Source organism: Agelaius tricolor, unplaced genomic scaffold, assembly GCF_023055355.1.
Source record: "Agelaius tricolor isolate 1412-34295 unplaced genomic scaffold, bAgeTri1.0.p SCAF_1, whole genome shotgun sequence".
Taxonomy (NCBI): domain Eukaryota; kingdom Metazoa; phylum Chordata; class Aves; order Passeriformes; family Icteridae; genus Agelaius; species Agelaius tricolor.
In genome coordinates this window covers 5123171-5136596 of record NW_027269261.1, presented here as the reverse complement: position 1 = coordinate 5136596, position 13426 = coordinate 5123171, and the positions used below count along the sequence as shown (strand labels likewise).

Genomic DNA, 13426 nt, shown 5'->3' with positions numbered 1-13426 from the left:
CAGCCTGATATCCACACTTGTGGTGTTTTGTTGTTTGGGGTTTTTCCCCACTGAATGAGAACAAACAATCAGTAACTGAAGAGATGTGCAAAGCAGCACAATACACGCTTGGCACGAGGGCTCGGGAGCCTGTTTTCGGATCTCTCTCAACTCCTCTTGAGGCAAGCCTTGCAAGTGGGGCTGGAGAAGCTGTGGGATGCCCTTGGATCTGATGCGAGTCCCCTCTGGTTTTTCAGCACGATCAGTTTGCCGACACCCTGCCGGTCTCAGAGCAAGAGTTCATCTTCATCCGCCTGTGTGTCCTGCGAGAGGTGAGGTGCTATAAATTCCAACCAAAAGTATAAATTCCTATAAATTCCATCCAAACCCCTGCAGTGTTCTCTGAGCTCCTTTTGCTTGTGTGTGTGTGTGTTGCAGTACTTGGAGAGAGAGCTCACCATGGCCAGCTTGCCTTTCACTTTTGATTTTGAAAGGAGTGTTGATGACTGGGTCTTCATGTGCTTCTTTGTGGGGAATGACTTCCTCCCTCACCTGCCATCTCTGGAGATCAGGTAGATGAGAATCTGTGTTCTTTTCCTGGAAGAGCAGCTCCTGTGCTTTTCACTACCAGGAATCTCACCCCTGTGCTTTGTGTTTAGGGAGGGAGCAATCGATCGCTTGGTGAACATCTATAAAAACGTGGTGCACAAAACCGGGGTGAGAGTTTTTCCTTTTCCTCTAAAAATACCTGGGTCTTTGCCACAAAATAGGCTTGTTTTTCAACTCTGTTATTCTCTGACCTGCAGGGCTACCTGACTGAAAGTGGGTTTGTGAACCTGCAGCGGGTCCAGATGATCATGCTGGCTGTTGGGGAAGTTGAAGACAGCATTTTCAAAAAGAGGAAAGATGACGATGTAATTTTTTTGTTGTTGTTCTGACATTCTTGGAGTTAGGTTTTAATCACTTACTATTAGCCAGATACACTCCTCTAAGAGAATAAGAAAAAGAAAAATACCCGAAATTTGTATTTTCATTGTTATAATATCTGGTGAATTCTTCCAGGCTTAAAAAAGAAACTTGTGCTTCCAGCTGAGTTTCTTTTCCTGAAAATGCCAGTTTGACGTTCAAGTTTTCAGTTGGCCCAGGAATCACAGAATAAGAAATATCTTTCCTTGAGTCTCTTTTCCTGTTTCTAAGACTGTAATGTCTCTCTGACATTTTTTTTGGGCAGCTCTGCAGTGCAGGCAAAAAGTCTGTGTGCTTTGACACTGCTGTCACCCCCAAATAAGGCTGCAGCTAAATTTAGTAGATCATTTAAATCCTTACCAAAGTTTTGGAGCTTTGGGTACCGAGCTGGTTTTTTCCCCCATAGATTTTCAGGGTAGGGTAGAAAATTCCATCCCTTTTCTTTTGGATTAAAGACACAAGAATGGACCTATGTCTTATTCAGAACATTCCCTAAAAACCTCATGGCATGGTCAGTTGAGGATTATAATGAAATCATTTGCCAAGGAGTCTGTGTCCTTGACTGACTCTATTTCCCTTTGCTCTTCATTTAGGATAACTTTAAAAGACGACAAAAAGAAAAAAGGAAGAGATTGAAGGTAAGTGGATTCCTTACCCAGTGCAGAAACTAGCAAGAATTTAAATATCTAATTTAGTTTCTGGATGTTGGAACTGCAGGTGTAATCATGGTGTTTTCTGCCTTGTATGTAACTATTTCAAAGTTAAAAAAAATTAAATTAGGTTGTTTGTTTTTTTTTTTTTTTGTATTCCATACTCAAAAAATGTGCCTTTTTATATTCATTTCCCCATAATGTTAATCTGAAAATGGTGAGAGAGCATCATCCCAGTGCTGGGGAGATCACACAGCTCTTTCAGCAGCCTTGTCTGTGTTTATCTTGCAGAGGGATCAGCCTTCCTTTATTCCTGGTGGTCAGTTTTCCCCTCAAGCCCTGGGAAATCGATCCAGCCCTCAGGCAATCTGTAACCCTCGACAAGCTGCCTTTGAGATGAGGATGCACGACAGGCAGAACTCGGTGAGTGGTGAGTGGATTTGCACGGAGAAAGGAAAGAATTGCAGCCTGTGTTACTCCAGGCATCTTTTTGTGCACTCTGTCGAGTTTTCTTGGAAAGCCGGCACCTCAAACATTGTTCTTCAAGGAAGTGGGTTTTAATAAGTGATTTTTCTAAGCATGCTTGAATAAGATTGTCTTCTTTATTTCTGCTTGGAATGATGCTTTTCCCTGGGGAAGGGAGGAACTTGGATGAAGTTTTGGGCAAGGTATTAGTGAGGGAAAAACTGGAAAGAAGTGCTCTGTTAGAAGTCCTGTTAGCTTTAAATAACAATTATGATAAATATTTTTTTTTTATTGGTATAAATCTTCATCCAAACAGTGAGCAGATTAAAAGTTCTTTTTCATCACAGAGATGTGTGTTCTGTCTCTGAAGTCGAAATACAATGTGCTTTTTCAAGGTTTAATTTCTGCTGCTCTTCTCTTTTAATCTCAAAACTTTTTTGCACATGAGATAGACAAATTAGTTCCTTTTTGGAATGGGAGACATTTCCTTTAGGCTCTAATGTTAAAATAGATAAATTTGAGAGGAGTTTAAGAGACCAGCTGTGAAGGAACCTGGAGTATTTCTGGCAGTTCTGAGTTGGAAGCACCTTTTTTTCACTAGTGCCACAAAAGGAAGTTGCAGCAGAAGCTGCAGTGGTGTTCCAAAATTGGACTATATCCAGAATGCCATTTTTTAATCAATTCATACTGTGTTTATTGCACTTGTTTCTTTTTCAAAGCCAGTGACATCTTTTCCTGTGTGCATCAATGCCTGCCTTTTAACAGGGATGTGGTTTTCCCTTTTGCCCCTTGACTATGATGGGTTGTGCAGCCTTTGCCTGGAGTTTTTTTTGGAACTGAAGAGAAAGCTCATGATTATCACAGAGCTGTTAATTTTAACTTCATTTTTAAAAGCCTAATAAATCTTCCTCTTCCACCTCCCCCCCACAACCTTCCCCTGTTTATCTCTAATAATTCTGACCCTAGACAACTTCAGCATCTCCCAACACCAGCCTGACTCCTGACAACAGCCCGTCCCTGGGAGGAGGAATCAAGCGGAAACCTGAGGACAGTGACAGTGAACCTGAGCCAGAGGATAATATCAGGTGAAGCCATTTTTTTGTAGCACTTTGTTAGCAAATTGCTGAGATAGATGCAGCCTAATTAATGCCATTTAGCTCAGTGCAGCGCTGCCTTCGGATGCTTTTGTGATCTTTTTATCCAGCGGTAATTAACGCGGAGGGTGAAGATATCCAGTAAATTCCAGTGAGATGGGTGAGCTCTGGCTGTTCAAGCTAAGTATCCAGATTAGTATGCATGCAGGTTTGCAGCCTCCCAGCCACTGCTCCCTCTGAGACCGAGCTTGGCGAGACATTCCCTGATTATGTGAGCGGAATGCTCCTGTTATGTTCCTGGAATCTGGGAGCTGTTTAACCCGCATGTGGGCAGCAGTGTCAGTGCTCTCCACCATCCTTGGGTTGCAGCAGGCCCTGGTTTGTCTCCGAGTTCTTGCATTGTCTCAGGAGGGCTGAGCCTGGGATGGTTGAGGCAGGAATTTTCTGGGAATTAACCACCAGTGAGTCTGCACTGGTCAAGGGTTTCAATGAAACTCTTGTTGTTTGTGTTGAGGATGAAGACAAACAACTGTTCCTGAGAAGTGCAGCCACAGGGGTTTGTTTTCTGTGGAGTCTGCCCATGGCCTAACACTCAGGGTTCTTTCCTTTTAGATTTCTGGTCACAGCATCACAATGTATTTGTGACATGTGGCCCATCAGCTCTAGCAATATCACAATTCTTGCTCTCATTCTTATTTTCTTTCCAGTGTGTCTATATCTGAACAGACTGGTTTTTGGGTTTTTTTGTTTTTTTTTTAATCTATCAAGCAGTATTTTTGTATAAAATCATAAATTTTAAGGATAAATTACTCCATCTCATTTCCATCTGAGTGTTAGCAGAACTGCTAGAAGAAGCTTGAGCAGTATGAGTGAGCTGTGTTGATTCACGAGCAGCAGTGGTTCTGACAGGGTTGGTATTGCCAAGGAAAAGGATGTGCTACGTTCAACCACAGCTTTTTAAGCTTTTGTAGCTCAGAATGTTTTTTCATGTCCTTTTCTGAGTGGAAATTAATTCTATGCTTGCCACTGTAAATAAAAAGAACTGCATTGATGTCCTAGATACGACCACACTGTTTGTGAAAATAAATTCTGTATTTACAATGACTTTGAAACCAGAACAAATTGTTGCAGTCGGCTACAGATGGGTTTTATCTTACAGAAAGGTTTTTTGAATTTATGCAAGTGTCTGTCTGCCAGGCAGCTCAGAGCCTGCAGATGTTCTTGACTCCATCCCTCAAGCCTTCGGTGCCAGGAGCTCTGTTCTTGCTTACCTGCTTTTATGGGAGTCCTTGCTTACCTGCTTTTATGGGAGTCTTGAAAGCATCTCTTGGCTTCTCTGCCTGCTCATCAGTGTGAATGGTCTTGGAAGGATTTAGGAAGTGTCCTGAGCAACTGTCTCAAAACAGAAGCAAGGGAAGATCCTCTTTGCAGAGCCAAAGGGATGTGCATCCTGTAAGGAAGCATAAATGGATTGTGGCTCTCTCCTAAAGCTCCATACACAGGACTTAGGGCTCTGGGAGATCTGACCAGTGTCAGCTTGAGGTGACCTCTTGGAGTGGTTTGGAATCAAATTCCGTGTAAGAAAACAAATCATTATTAAGGGATTATGTGGTTTAACCAGTTTGGTTCTTTGCTGACATGATACAGCAGAGCTGAAGGGTGCAGCTGCCCGTATGTGAAAGGGGAACCAGTGTTTGTTTTCCCTGCCCCATCTGTGGACAGACATGAGGGGGAGCTGTGTGAGGAAGGATGAACTGTGGCCAAGGTGGCTCCTCTGATCCCAACATCCACCTCTGGCCTGAGAGACTGAAAATCCTCTGTGAAAGGGAGCTCATCTGATGTGAGGCAGCAAGCACAGGGTTCTGAGCTGCAGAAGTGCCTCTGGTAATCACAGCTTGTCTGAACAGAACAGAAATTGTTATGCATTTGCTTGCCTTTATATTAGAGGTAGCTGGAAAACTCTGTCAATTCTGCCAACAGTCACATTTTATTCTGTTGCTGCTGAGCATCGCTTTTTCTGCTTTCATTTAAACTGTATATAAATGGCAACTGAAGTAGCAAGTGGCTTTGTTTTACAGTGTTATTCAGACCTGCAGATGTGCATCTGCTAAGGTGCCCATCCATGCTAACATGTTACCTGTGCCTGGTTGTGTTGCAGGTTGTGGGAGACTGGCTGGAAGCAGCGCTACTATAAAAACAAATTCGATGTGGACGCGTCAGATGAGAAATTCCGCCGCAAGGTTGTGCAGTCCTACGTGGAAGGGCTTTGCTGGGTTCTCAGATATTATTATCAGGTACCCCAAAGTTTCTTGTCTGAAGTTGTTTCAGTCTGTTGCTCGTTTTGGAAAAGCTGTGGGGTTTTTTTGAAGGTGTAAAACAAACGTGTGCCCATTCTGTCTGACGCTGGGTGTTCGAATGCACTTTCACTATCCCTGGGGCTGCTGAAGGAACAACTGGATGTGGCACTCAGTGCTCTGATCTGGTTGACAAGGTGGTGATTGGTCACAGGTTGGACTCTCATCTCAGAGCTTTTTTCCAGCCTCAGTGATTCCAGGATTCTGGTTCTCACATCCCGCAGCAGCACTTGGTGCAGCAAGAACTGCTGCTATTTTCCCTTTCCCACAAATAATGACACTGCAGGTGCCTAAATGAGAGAACTAAGAGCAAAGCCCTTGAAATGCCAGTAGGAATTTGCAAGGGACAGAGTTGTCAGTCTCCTCTGTAGATTGTAATGCTTCTCCATGAAGTGTGTTGTGATTGAAGTAATCTGTATCAGATTTAAATCTTTTGATAATTGAGACGTCAGATTGGCAAGAGATTAGTGGGCCACGGTGAGGTTTGTTGCACTGATAGTTAATGAGGAGCTCCGTGCCCTGAAGGCAAAGTCAGACTGGCTGTGTGACCTGGGAGCACAGTGTGCTCCAGCCCAGGGAGTTTGTCCTGTCTCAGCAGGAATTTGGAGCTTCCACACAGGGCTGTGTTCTTAAAACTTTGTATTTTTCCTCAGTGGCTGCCACCTGTCCAGCTGGGAGCACAGGCAGGCGCCTCAGGTGCCTACAAAATGCAGTTTCCAATAGGTTTTTTCACTCCCTCCTTGGAACAAAATGGGAATGTGTCCCCTTCCCTCCTGCTCTAACCATTCCTTGAGTTTGAGCTCTGGCTTATCTGTTATGAGGGATGAAAATCATCAAGTTCAAGGTTTGCAAGCTCTGGTGCAGCTCGTCTGCAGGGAAGCTGAGTTCCCCACATCCTTGTGTACATGACCTCCTTTTGTGAAGGACAGATGTCACCTGGATGCCTTTATAGGTGGGAATTATCAGGATCCTGGGGACAAGGAAACTGTGGTTTTTTAATCATGACAGGGTATTTTCCCACAACTCTCTATGTGCCTACCTGCCTCCAAGGGTAGAAATGAGCCTTCAGGTGAGCTGTGGGTGAAAGTGTCCCCTTCAGTGGTACAAGAGCACAAGACCATTCCAGTCTGTTGTATGGGGATGGAGCAGCTGGAAAATCACTCCCTGCTGATATGGAAATGAGGTTAGGAAGCCGTTGGGCTGGGGGAACTTCAAAATAGGTTTGCTTGAGGATCTTTGTTTGGCTTTTTTTCTTCTCGCCGTTATAAAAATTGACTCCAGTAACTACTGCTGGCTGTCCATAAAACTTGTGCCAGAATATATTGGATGCCTTTCTGTTCCTACAGAAAGCTAATAATGCAGGGCATGTCCCACTAGAGGGAACATTTGTTTGGAGAGGAGGGGGAAAAAAAGAAGAATGAAGGCAATCCACCTGGCTTTTGAAATATTCCAAGTCTGTCCAAAGGACTGCAGAGAATAATTATAGGTGCTGTACTTGTATACCAAAAATATCACTGGAGGAGCCTTGTTGACATTTAATTGTTCAGAACTGGAAGTCAAAATAGTAGTGGGCTTTTGTTTCAAGTGGTGCTGCTAAGAAAAATAGCTGAGGAGGTGAAAACTTGACTTAGGCCCTCTGGAGCCACGTTTCCTTTAGGAGGTACACGGTGTTCTGGTGTGTTTTGAGTTTGCTCCATTCTCTCCTTTCTGAGGAGACACTTTGTATTCCCCAATGCTCAAGGCAGGAGAAGGAGAGGGGAAGAGCAAAGTGCTCCTCCAAGTGTGCAGTAGTGCTGGTACTGGAGAGAGGAGCACCAGTGAAAACCAGAATGCTTCTCAGCACTGCAGCAAATACTGTTCACATTTACACACCGAGCAGGGCGTGCTGGGGATCTCTGCTTCCATACCTCCCCAAGTTAGCATCGGGATTTTGCTGTGGAAAACAGGGGTGTAAACTGCTCTCTGCCATCTTGTCATGTTTGGTGACTGGGCTGCATGATTTTCATTTGCTGATACGTCTGAGTTTTGTGTCTCCCACCAGGGCTGTGCATCCTGGAACTGGTATTACCCTTTCCACTACGCTCCCTTCGCCTCGGACTTCGAGGGCATTGCAGACATGCCCTCAGACTTTGAGAAGGGCTCCAAACCGGTAGGGCTCCTGATTTATCAACTCATTCACTGCTGATTTGCCCTCTCATTCCAAGAGTCTCACACCTGCTTGTCTGTTCTCAACAGTTCAAGCCTCTTGAGCAGCTGATGGGGGTGTTCCCAGCCGCCAGTGGAAACTTCCTGCCGCCAACGTGGAGGAAACTCATGACAGACCCAGTGAGAATCCCTCTTGTATTCCTCTCTCTGGAAGCTCAGGTCATCTTGCACTGGTGTGAGGGGGGACCTGCTGCTTCCCACCTCAGGCAGAGAAATGCTGCAGACCAGGAGGGAAAGGTTTTGGTAGATTGCAAGGATTTTTTCAAAATCCTTAAAAGTGATTTCTTGGAATTCAGATGTTATTTCCCAGCTCTCTTATACTTCTGGAAGAAATGGTGTAATTTCTTCCAGAAATCTTCCAAAACTTACTTGGGGACCAGAAAACTTACCCTGATTAGCTCTCCTCCTTATCCTAATTTTTCTCTCCTCCTTAATTTCTTATTTTAAATCTCTGAGTAGCACAATTGCCCATCCTCACTTTGTATTTAAATGGCTTTTAATGAAAGCTGTTTCTGTTATCAAAGACCTTTCTGTCTGGCACCACATGACATTCTGAACCCATGTTGAAGTTGGCTTTAAGGGTGATTTTTGTTTTTCCAATTTCAGGAATCAAGCATCATTGACTTCTACCCTGAAGATTTTGCTATTGATTTGAATGGGAAGAAGTACGCTTGGCAAGGTGAAACTTCAACTTTCCTTTTTTTAATTTTTAGACATTAGTCTTAAAAACATGTGAAAGTAGAAAGAAATTGAAAAATTATCTTAGTGAGAAAATGCTCCACAGAGGTAACTTGTGTTACTTGTTGTGGGGACAAGGATTTTACAGCAGGTGTATTTTTGTAAAGAAATTAGCATGAAGAGCAAATTATGAATCAGTAACTGGTTTTAGATTGGCAATGATTATTGGTAATTTCAGCAGTCATTCTAGATTTGTTCATTTGTCCTGAACTAGAGTAATCATTCTTCTCTTTTTATCAGCCTCAGTGTGTAATTGTCTTTTGTCTCCTTTGCATTTAATTAATGGATCTTGTTCTGCACAATCAGTGGCTCATTAGTACTGTGCCAAAAATACTTTGGGGAATATAGAAATATTTTGGAGCATACAAAAAAAATTGCATAAATGCTGTAGCCCTTTTTCAACTTTTCCTTTCTTTAGAGAATGTTAATTTCCAAGGTCTGCCAGATTCTGTGGCTGAGTGTAATTTACACTGCAGTTAAAGTTTTCAGTTTGAGTGCAACAGATTTTGTTTGAATAAAGCCACAGAAAGATCTGACTTCTGAAGCAAAAACGTGATTCCTTCAGATTCACACTGTTCTGGCTGTTTCTTGGCTAAGGAATCATATCAGTGCTTGCCATGCTGGTGTCTGTTTTTGGGGACGCTCTGGGTTTTTTCAACAAGTGGGAGGAAACACTGTTTTGGTTTTGCCAGGTGTGGCATTGTTGCCCTTTGTGGATGAGCGACGCCTCAGAGCTGCCCTGGAGGAAGTGTACCCTGACCTCACACCTGAAGAGAGTAAGAATTGGGGTGTTGAGCTAAAGAATTGGGGTATTTTGTTGCCACCTATGAAATTCACTGTAAATGAATTAGGAAGGTGTCCTGAATGTTTGGTTGGGTTGAGTTTATGGCAGACTCTTTCTCAGGGGTGCTGCTGGCAATCAGAGGGATCCTCAGTGGATTTGTTTTGTAACACTTGTTCAGCTTATAAAGACTTATGTTTGTTTCTCTGTTGTACAGAAATAACATCTGGTTCTTGTGGATAAAATGTGGAGCTGTGTGGGATTTGGGGTTGTTTTTTCTCAATTCTGTCTGTATCTGCAGTGTTACTCTATTCTAAATTCAGCATTCCTCCACTGAACACAAGATTCCCATTATTTTGCTGCCCGCCAGCTGTCCTTGGGACCAGACACATCCTGCTCTTGGGGGACATTGTCTTTCCTATGTTCTCAGAGCTTTCTCCTAAATCACAGAGAAACTTGGCTTTTGTGGAGGTGTCACCAGGACAGCCTTGCTGGTTTGCTGCATTCCTTCCTTCCCTCTTTCCCCTGAACTCTTGCCCCATTCCCATCATTTCTCCAGCCAGGAGGAACAGCCTCGGCGGTGATGTTCTCTTTGTCGGGAAGCACCATCCACTCTGTGACTTCATTGTGGAGCAGTACAAGACCAAGAACACAGAGGTAGGTTGCACTTGTTGCTCAGGGGAAATGGTGAGATGGGAGGTCTGAAGTGCTGCAGCTGAAAACTTCCTCCCTAGGCAGTGGACATCCCACCGGAGCTGTGCCACGGCATCCAGGGAAAGCTCACCCTGAACGACAACGCCGTCCTGCCGGATCAGTGAGTGTGGCCTTTGGGGTGGGCTCTGGCTGCTAGAGGACCCCTCCTGCTCTTATGGCAGCAGAAATGTTTTTGTATCCACAAGGATTAAATTAAAGTTCCAGACAAAGCCACAAAGTGTGTAGGTCTGAGGGTTCAGAGCAGGCCTGTGTTACCTCCAGCTCAGTGAAATTTGCATTTGATGGTCCCATTTTTTAACCTCTCAACTTGGTTTTTAAAGCAACTTCAGATATCTTTAAAATGCTCTAATGCATTTGTTTATTTGCTGAGGAAGCTTTGTTTGTTTGTCATTTTGCCTGTGGAAGGCTGATTTTTATGTGTTTAGTTATTGTTTTATGAGGAAACAAGGCCTAGGTAATAAAAAGGGTAGTGCTCAGTGGCCTGGTTCAGTAGGGTCATGTTTTGGCTTCTCTGCCTTTGTGTGGATGTTAATGTGGGCTGCTGTGATATCCCATTAGTGTACATTGCCTAAAAACCCCAAAACTCTGCTTTTGATATGCTAATCTGCATTACATCAGAGAAAAATCCAGGTAGTGATAGCTTAGATATATTTTGGCTTTTTCCATTTAGTCTGCAGCACTAAAATCAGGGCTGTTCCCAGCTACACAAACTAAGAATGTTTATACTTTTAGTTTTCTTGAGAGTGCATCCAGTCTGAGGAATGATCAGTGTAATCTTCTCCTTGTAGGATGCACACTCATTTCTCTGACTGTGCTCAGAGATACAAGCAGGTGTTCAGTGCCTCGTTTGCATTAAGTGCACAAACACCGGCTTGGTTGGACAGAAAATGTACCTCTGATCATTCTAATAGACATTTCTCCATTCTTGTCATGGTTGAGAAGAATATCACCAAGTTAGAGTTGTTCTTGGACAGAACAGGAACAAAAAACCTCCTCCAGCCTTGACTTCCCTAGACAGACCCTAGAGAATCCCCACACATCTGCTGCAAAAGAGGTGACATTAAGAAATAAGGATTCAGTCGCTCCAGTGCTTAGAGAAGTACTTGGTTTAGGGGAAAGGCAAGTTAACTTTGAAATAAATGCTTTGCAGGCTTAGTTGGCAGAGCAGCAGATAGTGAGAAATGTGTTTGGTGGTGTTTTGACAGAGGTTTTTCTCTTCACCAGGGTGGTGCAGTCTCCTGTTCCCATGCTGCGGGATCTGACACAGAACTCTGCAGTCAGGTCAGTAAACTGTGGGCTTCCATGCAAGGGTGTGCAAAGTGCAGCACCCAAAACACTGAAAATCACCTGTGATCTGTGTCATTTTTACCTCCAGAGAGGCACAGCTTGGTTCAACCAGAGCAACAGCTGTGCAGAGAAGTAATAAATGCTGAGTTACACTTTGTCAGGGCACTGTAGGAAGGATGTCCTAAATGAGGATGTAGTTCCTGTGAGTGATCAGTTAAAGGAAGGGTTTGGCTTTTCCATCTGTCACTGTCAGGAGGTCAGAATTGTTCTGTGCTACTCCCTGTTTCTCTGTCACAAGGATTTTTCCTCCTGTCTTTGGAGGTGGTATGTGCAGTCAGGGCATTGCTCTTCAGGCTGTGTCACTCAAGCTGAATTTTCCAGGGAACCATTTTTCTCTTTCCTTGTAGCTTCATTCTTTCTTGGTTCTGGAAAACATGAATTCCAGTTGGAAGAGTGAGATTATTCTGTTTATCTGTCTGCTTTTAGCTTTCTTGGTCATAAAGCAGTGACTGCTATTTCACTTTGTCTCCATTATGCAACAAACCTAATCCTCAAATACTTTCTTCTAGCATCTCATTCAAAGATCCACAATTTGCTGAAGACTTTGTTTTCAAGGCCACAGTGTTACCTGGGGCAAAGTAAGTGTCAGCTGTCAGCTTGCAAATCATTCAATTCTGATTTATCCATCTGAGGTATTTGCTCTGACAAGTACTTATGGAACTATTCTTATTGTTCAGGAAACCTGCTCCAGTTCTGAAGCCAGGAGATTGGGAAAAAACCAACAATGATGGCAGGCCTTGGAGACCACAGCTTGGCTTTAACAGGGACAGGAAACCAGTGCATTTGGACCAGTCAGCGTTCAGAACCTTGGGGTAAGGCTGTGTGGTTACTGCTGCCTTGCTGGGGTGACTGACCTCTTTTTCCCTTTTTAAATTAAAAAAAAGAAAGGGGTGGGCATGGAGTGTCCAAGCTTAGGTGCTGGTCTTCCTTGTTGGATGCCTCAGCGTGTGATACTTAAATTCAATATTGCTGAAAACTGAACATTACAGCGATTTTGCAGTAAAGCCTTGTTTGCTTTTTGATTATTTTTTTCCCCCTCCTAGACAGTTCTAAGTAATTTTCCTGCTGTTTGGGGTTTTTTAAAACTTGTTTGGTGGATGCTTGCTTGTAGGTACAATGAGAATATTATGCACAAGTGATAATTAAGATTGCTAATGAAGACAGGAATGTCTTTTAAGCTTTTATAAACAAAGAAGCTTTAAAAATTAAATGGGTTTCCATATTGGGGAGTGCAAGAAGCCATGCATTTATCAGAGCCAGAGAAGAGAATGTTTTAAAGGAGACTGGCAAATAAAGTTGGACTCTGGAGTGTCTCCTTAGGAAGAGAAAATACCTTCTTCATCTTACGGCTCTGGGGGAGCTGCAAGAAGGAAAAGCACTCCCTTTTAGGAAGGAAAAGCAGAGCTGTCCTGTGCTGCACTTGAGAACCCTTTTGCATGTCACAGTCACAATAAAAAGCGCAGCTGTGCCATTGGAAACCTGAGCATTTCCCTGGCAGCAGCCCCTCAGGCCGGTGCGTGTGTGTCGGGATGTGCCTGGGCCCCGATCCACCAGTGCATCCCTGGCCCAGAGGAAAGAGAGGGGGCTTGGGATGGGCTGGGAGGCAGCTGTGCTGGGAGATGGAGCCCAGCACAGCATCCTGACCTGCTGCCTTGCCATTTCTTCCCATAACAGGCACACAATGCCAAGGGACAGGGGCATGCCAGGGATGTACCCCAACGCTGTGCCGCTCGGAGCCTACGGCAGCCCCTACGCCAGGCCCCTCATGGGCAGCCAGCAGCAGATCCCCAAACTGCTGTCAAGTAAGTGCCCTCTGCTTCCTGCTTCTCACAGCTGGGTTGGTCTAAATATCATCTCTCTCCATCTATTTCACTTACTTACCTGTGCTTAAATACGATCTGGAAAGAAGAATGTGGGGAATGGGAAGGCAGAACTAGCAGACAGGCATCCAAATTCATCTCCAAAAAGAGAATATTTATGTGGTTTTTGGGAGCCCAGCGGTCCCTGTGCTGCTGTTCCTGCTGAGTCCTGATGTGTTGTGGGAAATGCTCCAATGTGCTCTGTCTGTCCCACATCCCTGGACCTGGTCCTGCCAATGAGGCGCTCCCAAGCTCTTGTCTTCGTGGCACCCAA

General features: G+C 44.1%; 1 protein-coding gene across 1 annotated transcript in view; it reads left to right on the top strand.

Moving 5' to 3' along the window:
• XRN2 (5'-3' exoribonuclease 2) overlaps window positions 1–13426 on the top strand; it is a 32811-nt gene that overhangs the window by 7549 nt on the left and 11836 nt on the right. Inside the window, exons 10-27 of the mRNA XM_071455337.1 lie at window positions 237–311; window positions 418–551; window positions 639–696; window positions 786–893; window positions 1539–1583; window positions 1887–2018; window positions 3027–3145; window positions 5313–5448; window positions 7550–7657; window positions 7744–7833; window positions 8320–8392; window positions 9144–9227; window positions 9792–9889; window positions 9967–10046; window positions 11171–11227; window positions 11803–11871; window positions 11971–12105; window positions 12968–13095. Of these exons, the coding sequence (XP_071311438.1) occupies window positions 237–311; window positions 418–551; window positions 639–696; window positions 786–893; window positions 1539–1583; window positions 1887–2018; window positions 3027–3145; window positions 5313–5448; window positions 7550–7657; window positions 7744–7833; window positions 8320–8392; window positions 9144–9227; window positions 9792–9889; window positions 9967–10046; window positions 11171–11227; window positions 11803–11871; window positions 11971–12105; window positions 12968–13095 (1729 nt within the window). The remainder of the gene's footprint in view (window positions 1–236; window positions 312–417; window positions 552–638; window positions 697–785; window positions 894–1538; window positions 1584–1886; window positions 2019–3026; window positions 3146–5312; window positions 5449–7549; window positions 7658–7743; window positions 7834–8319; window positions 8393–9143; window positions 9228–9791; window positions 9890–9966; window positions 10047–11170; window positions 11228–11802; window positions 11872–11970; window positions 12106–12967; window positions 13096–13426) is intronic.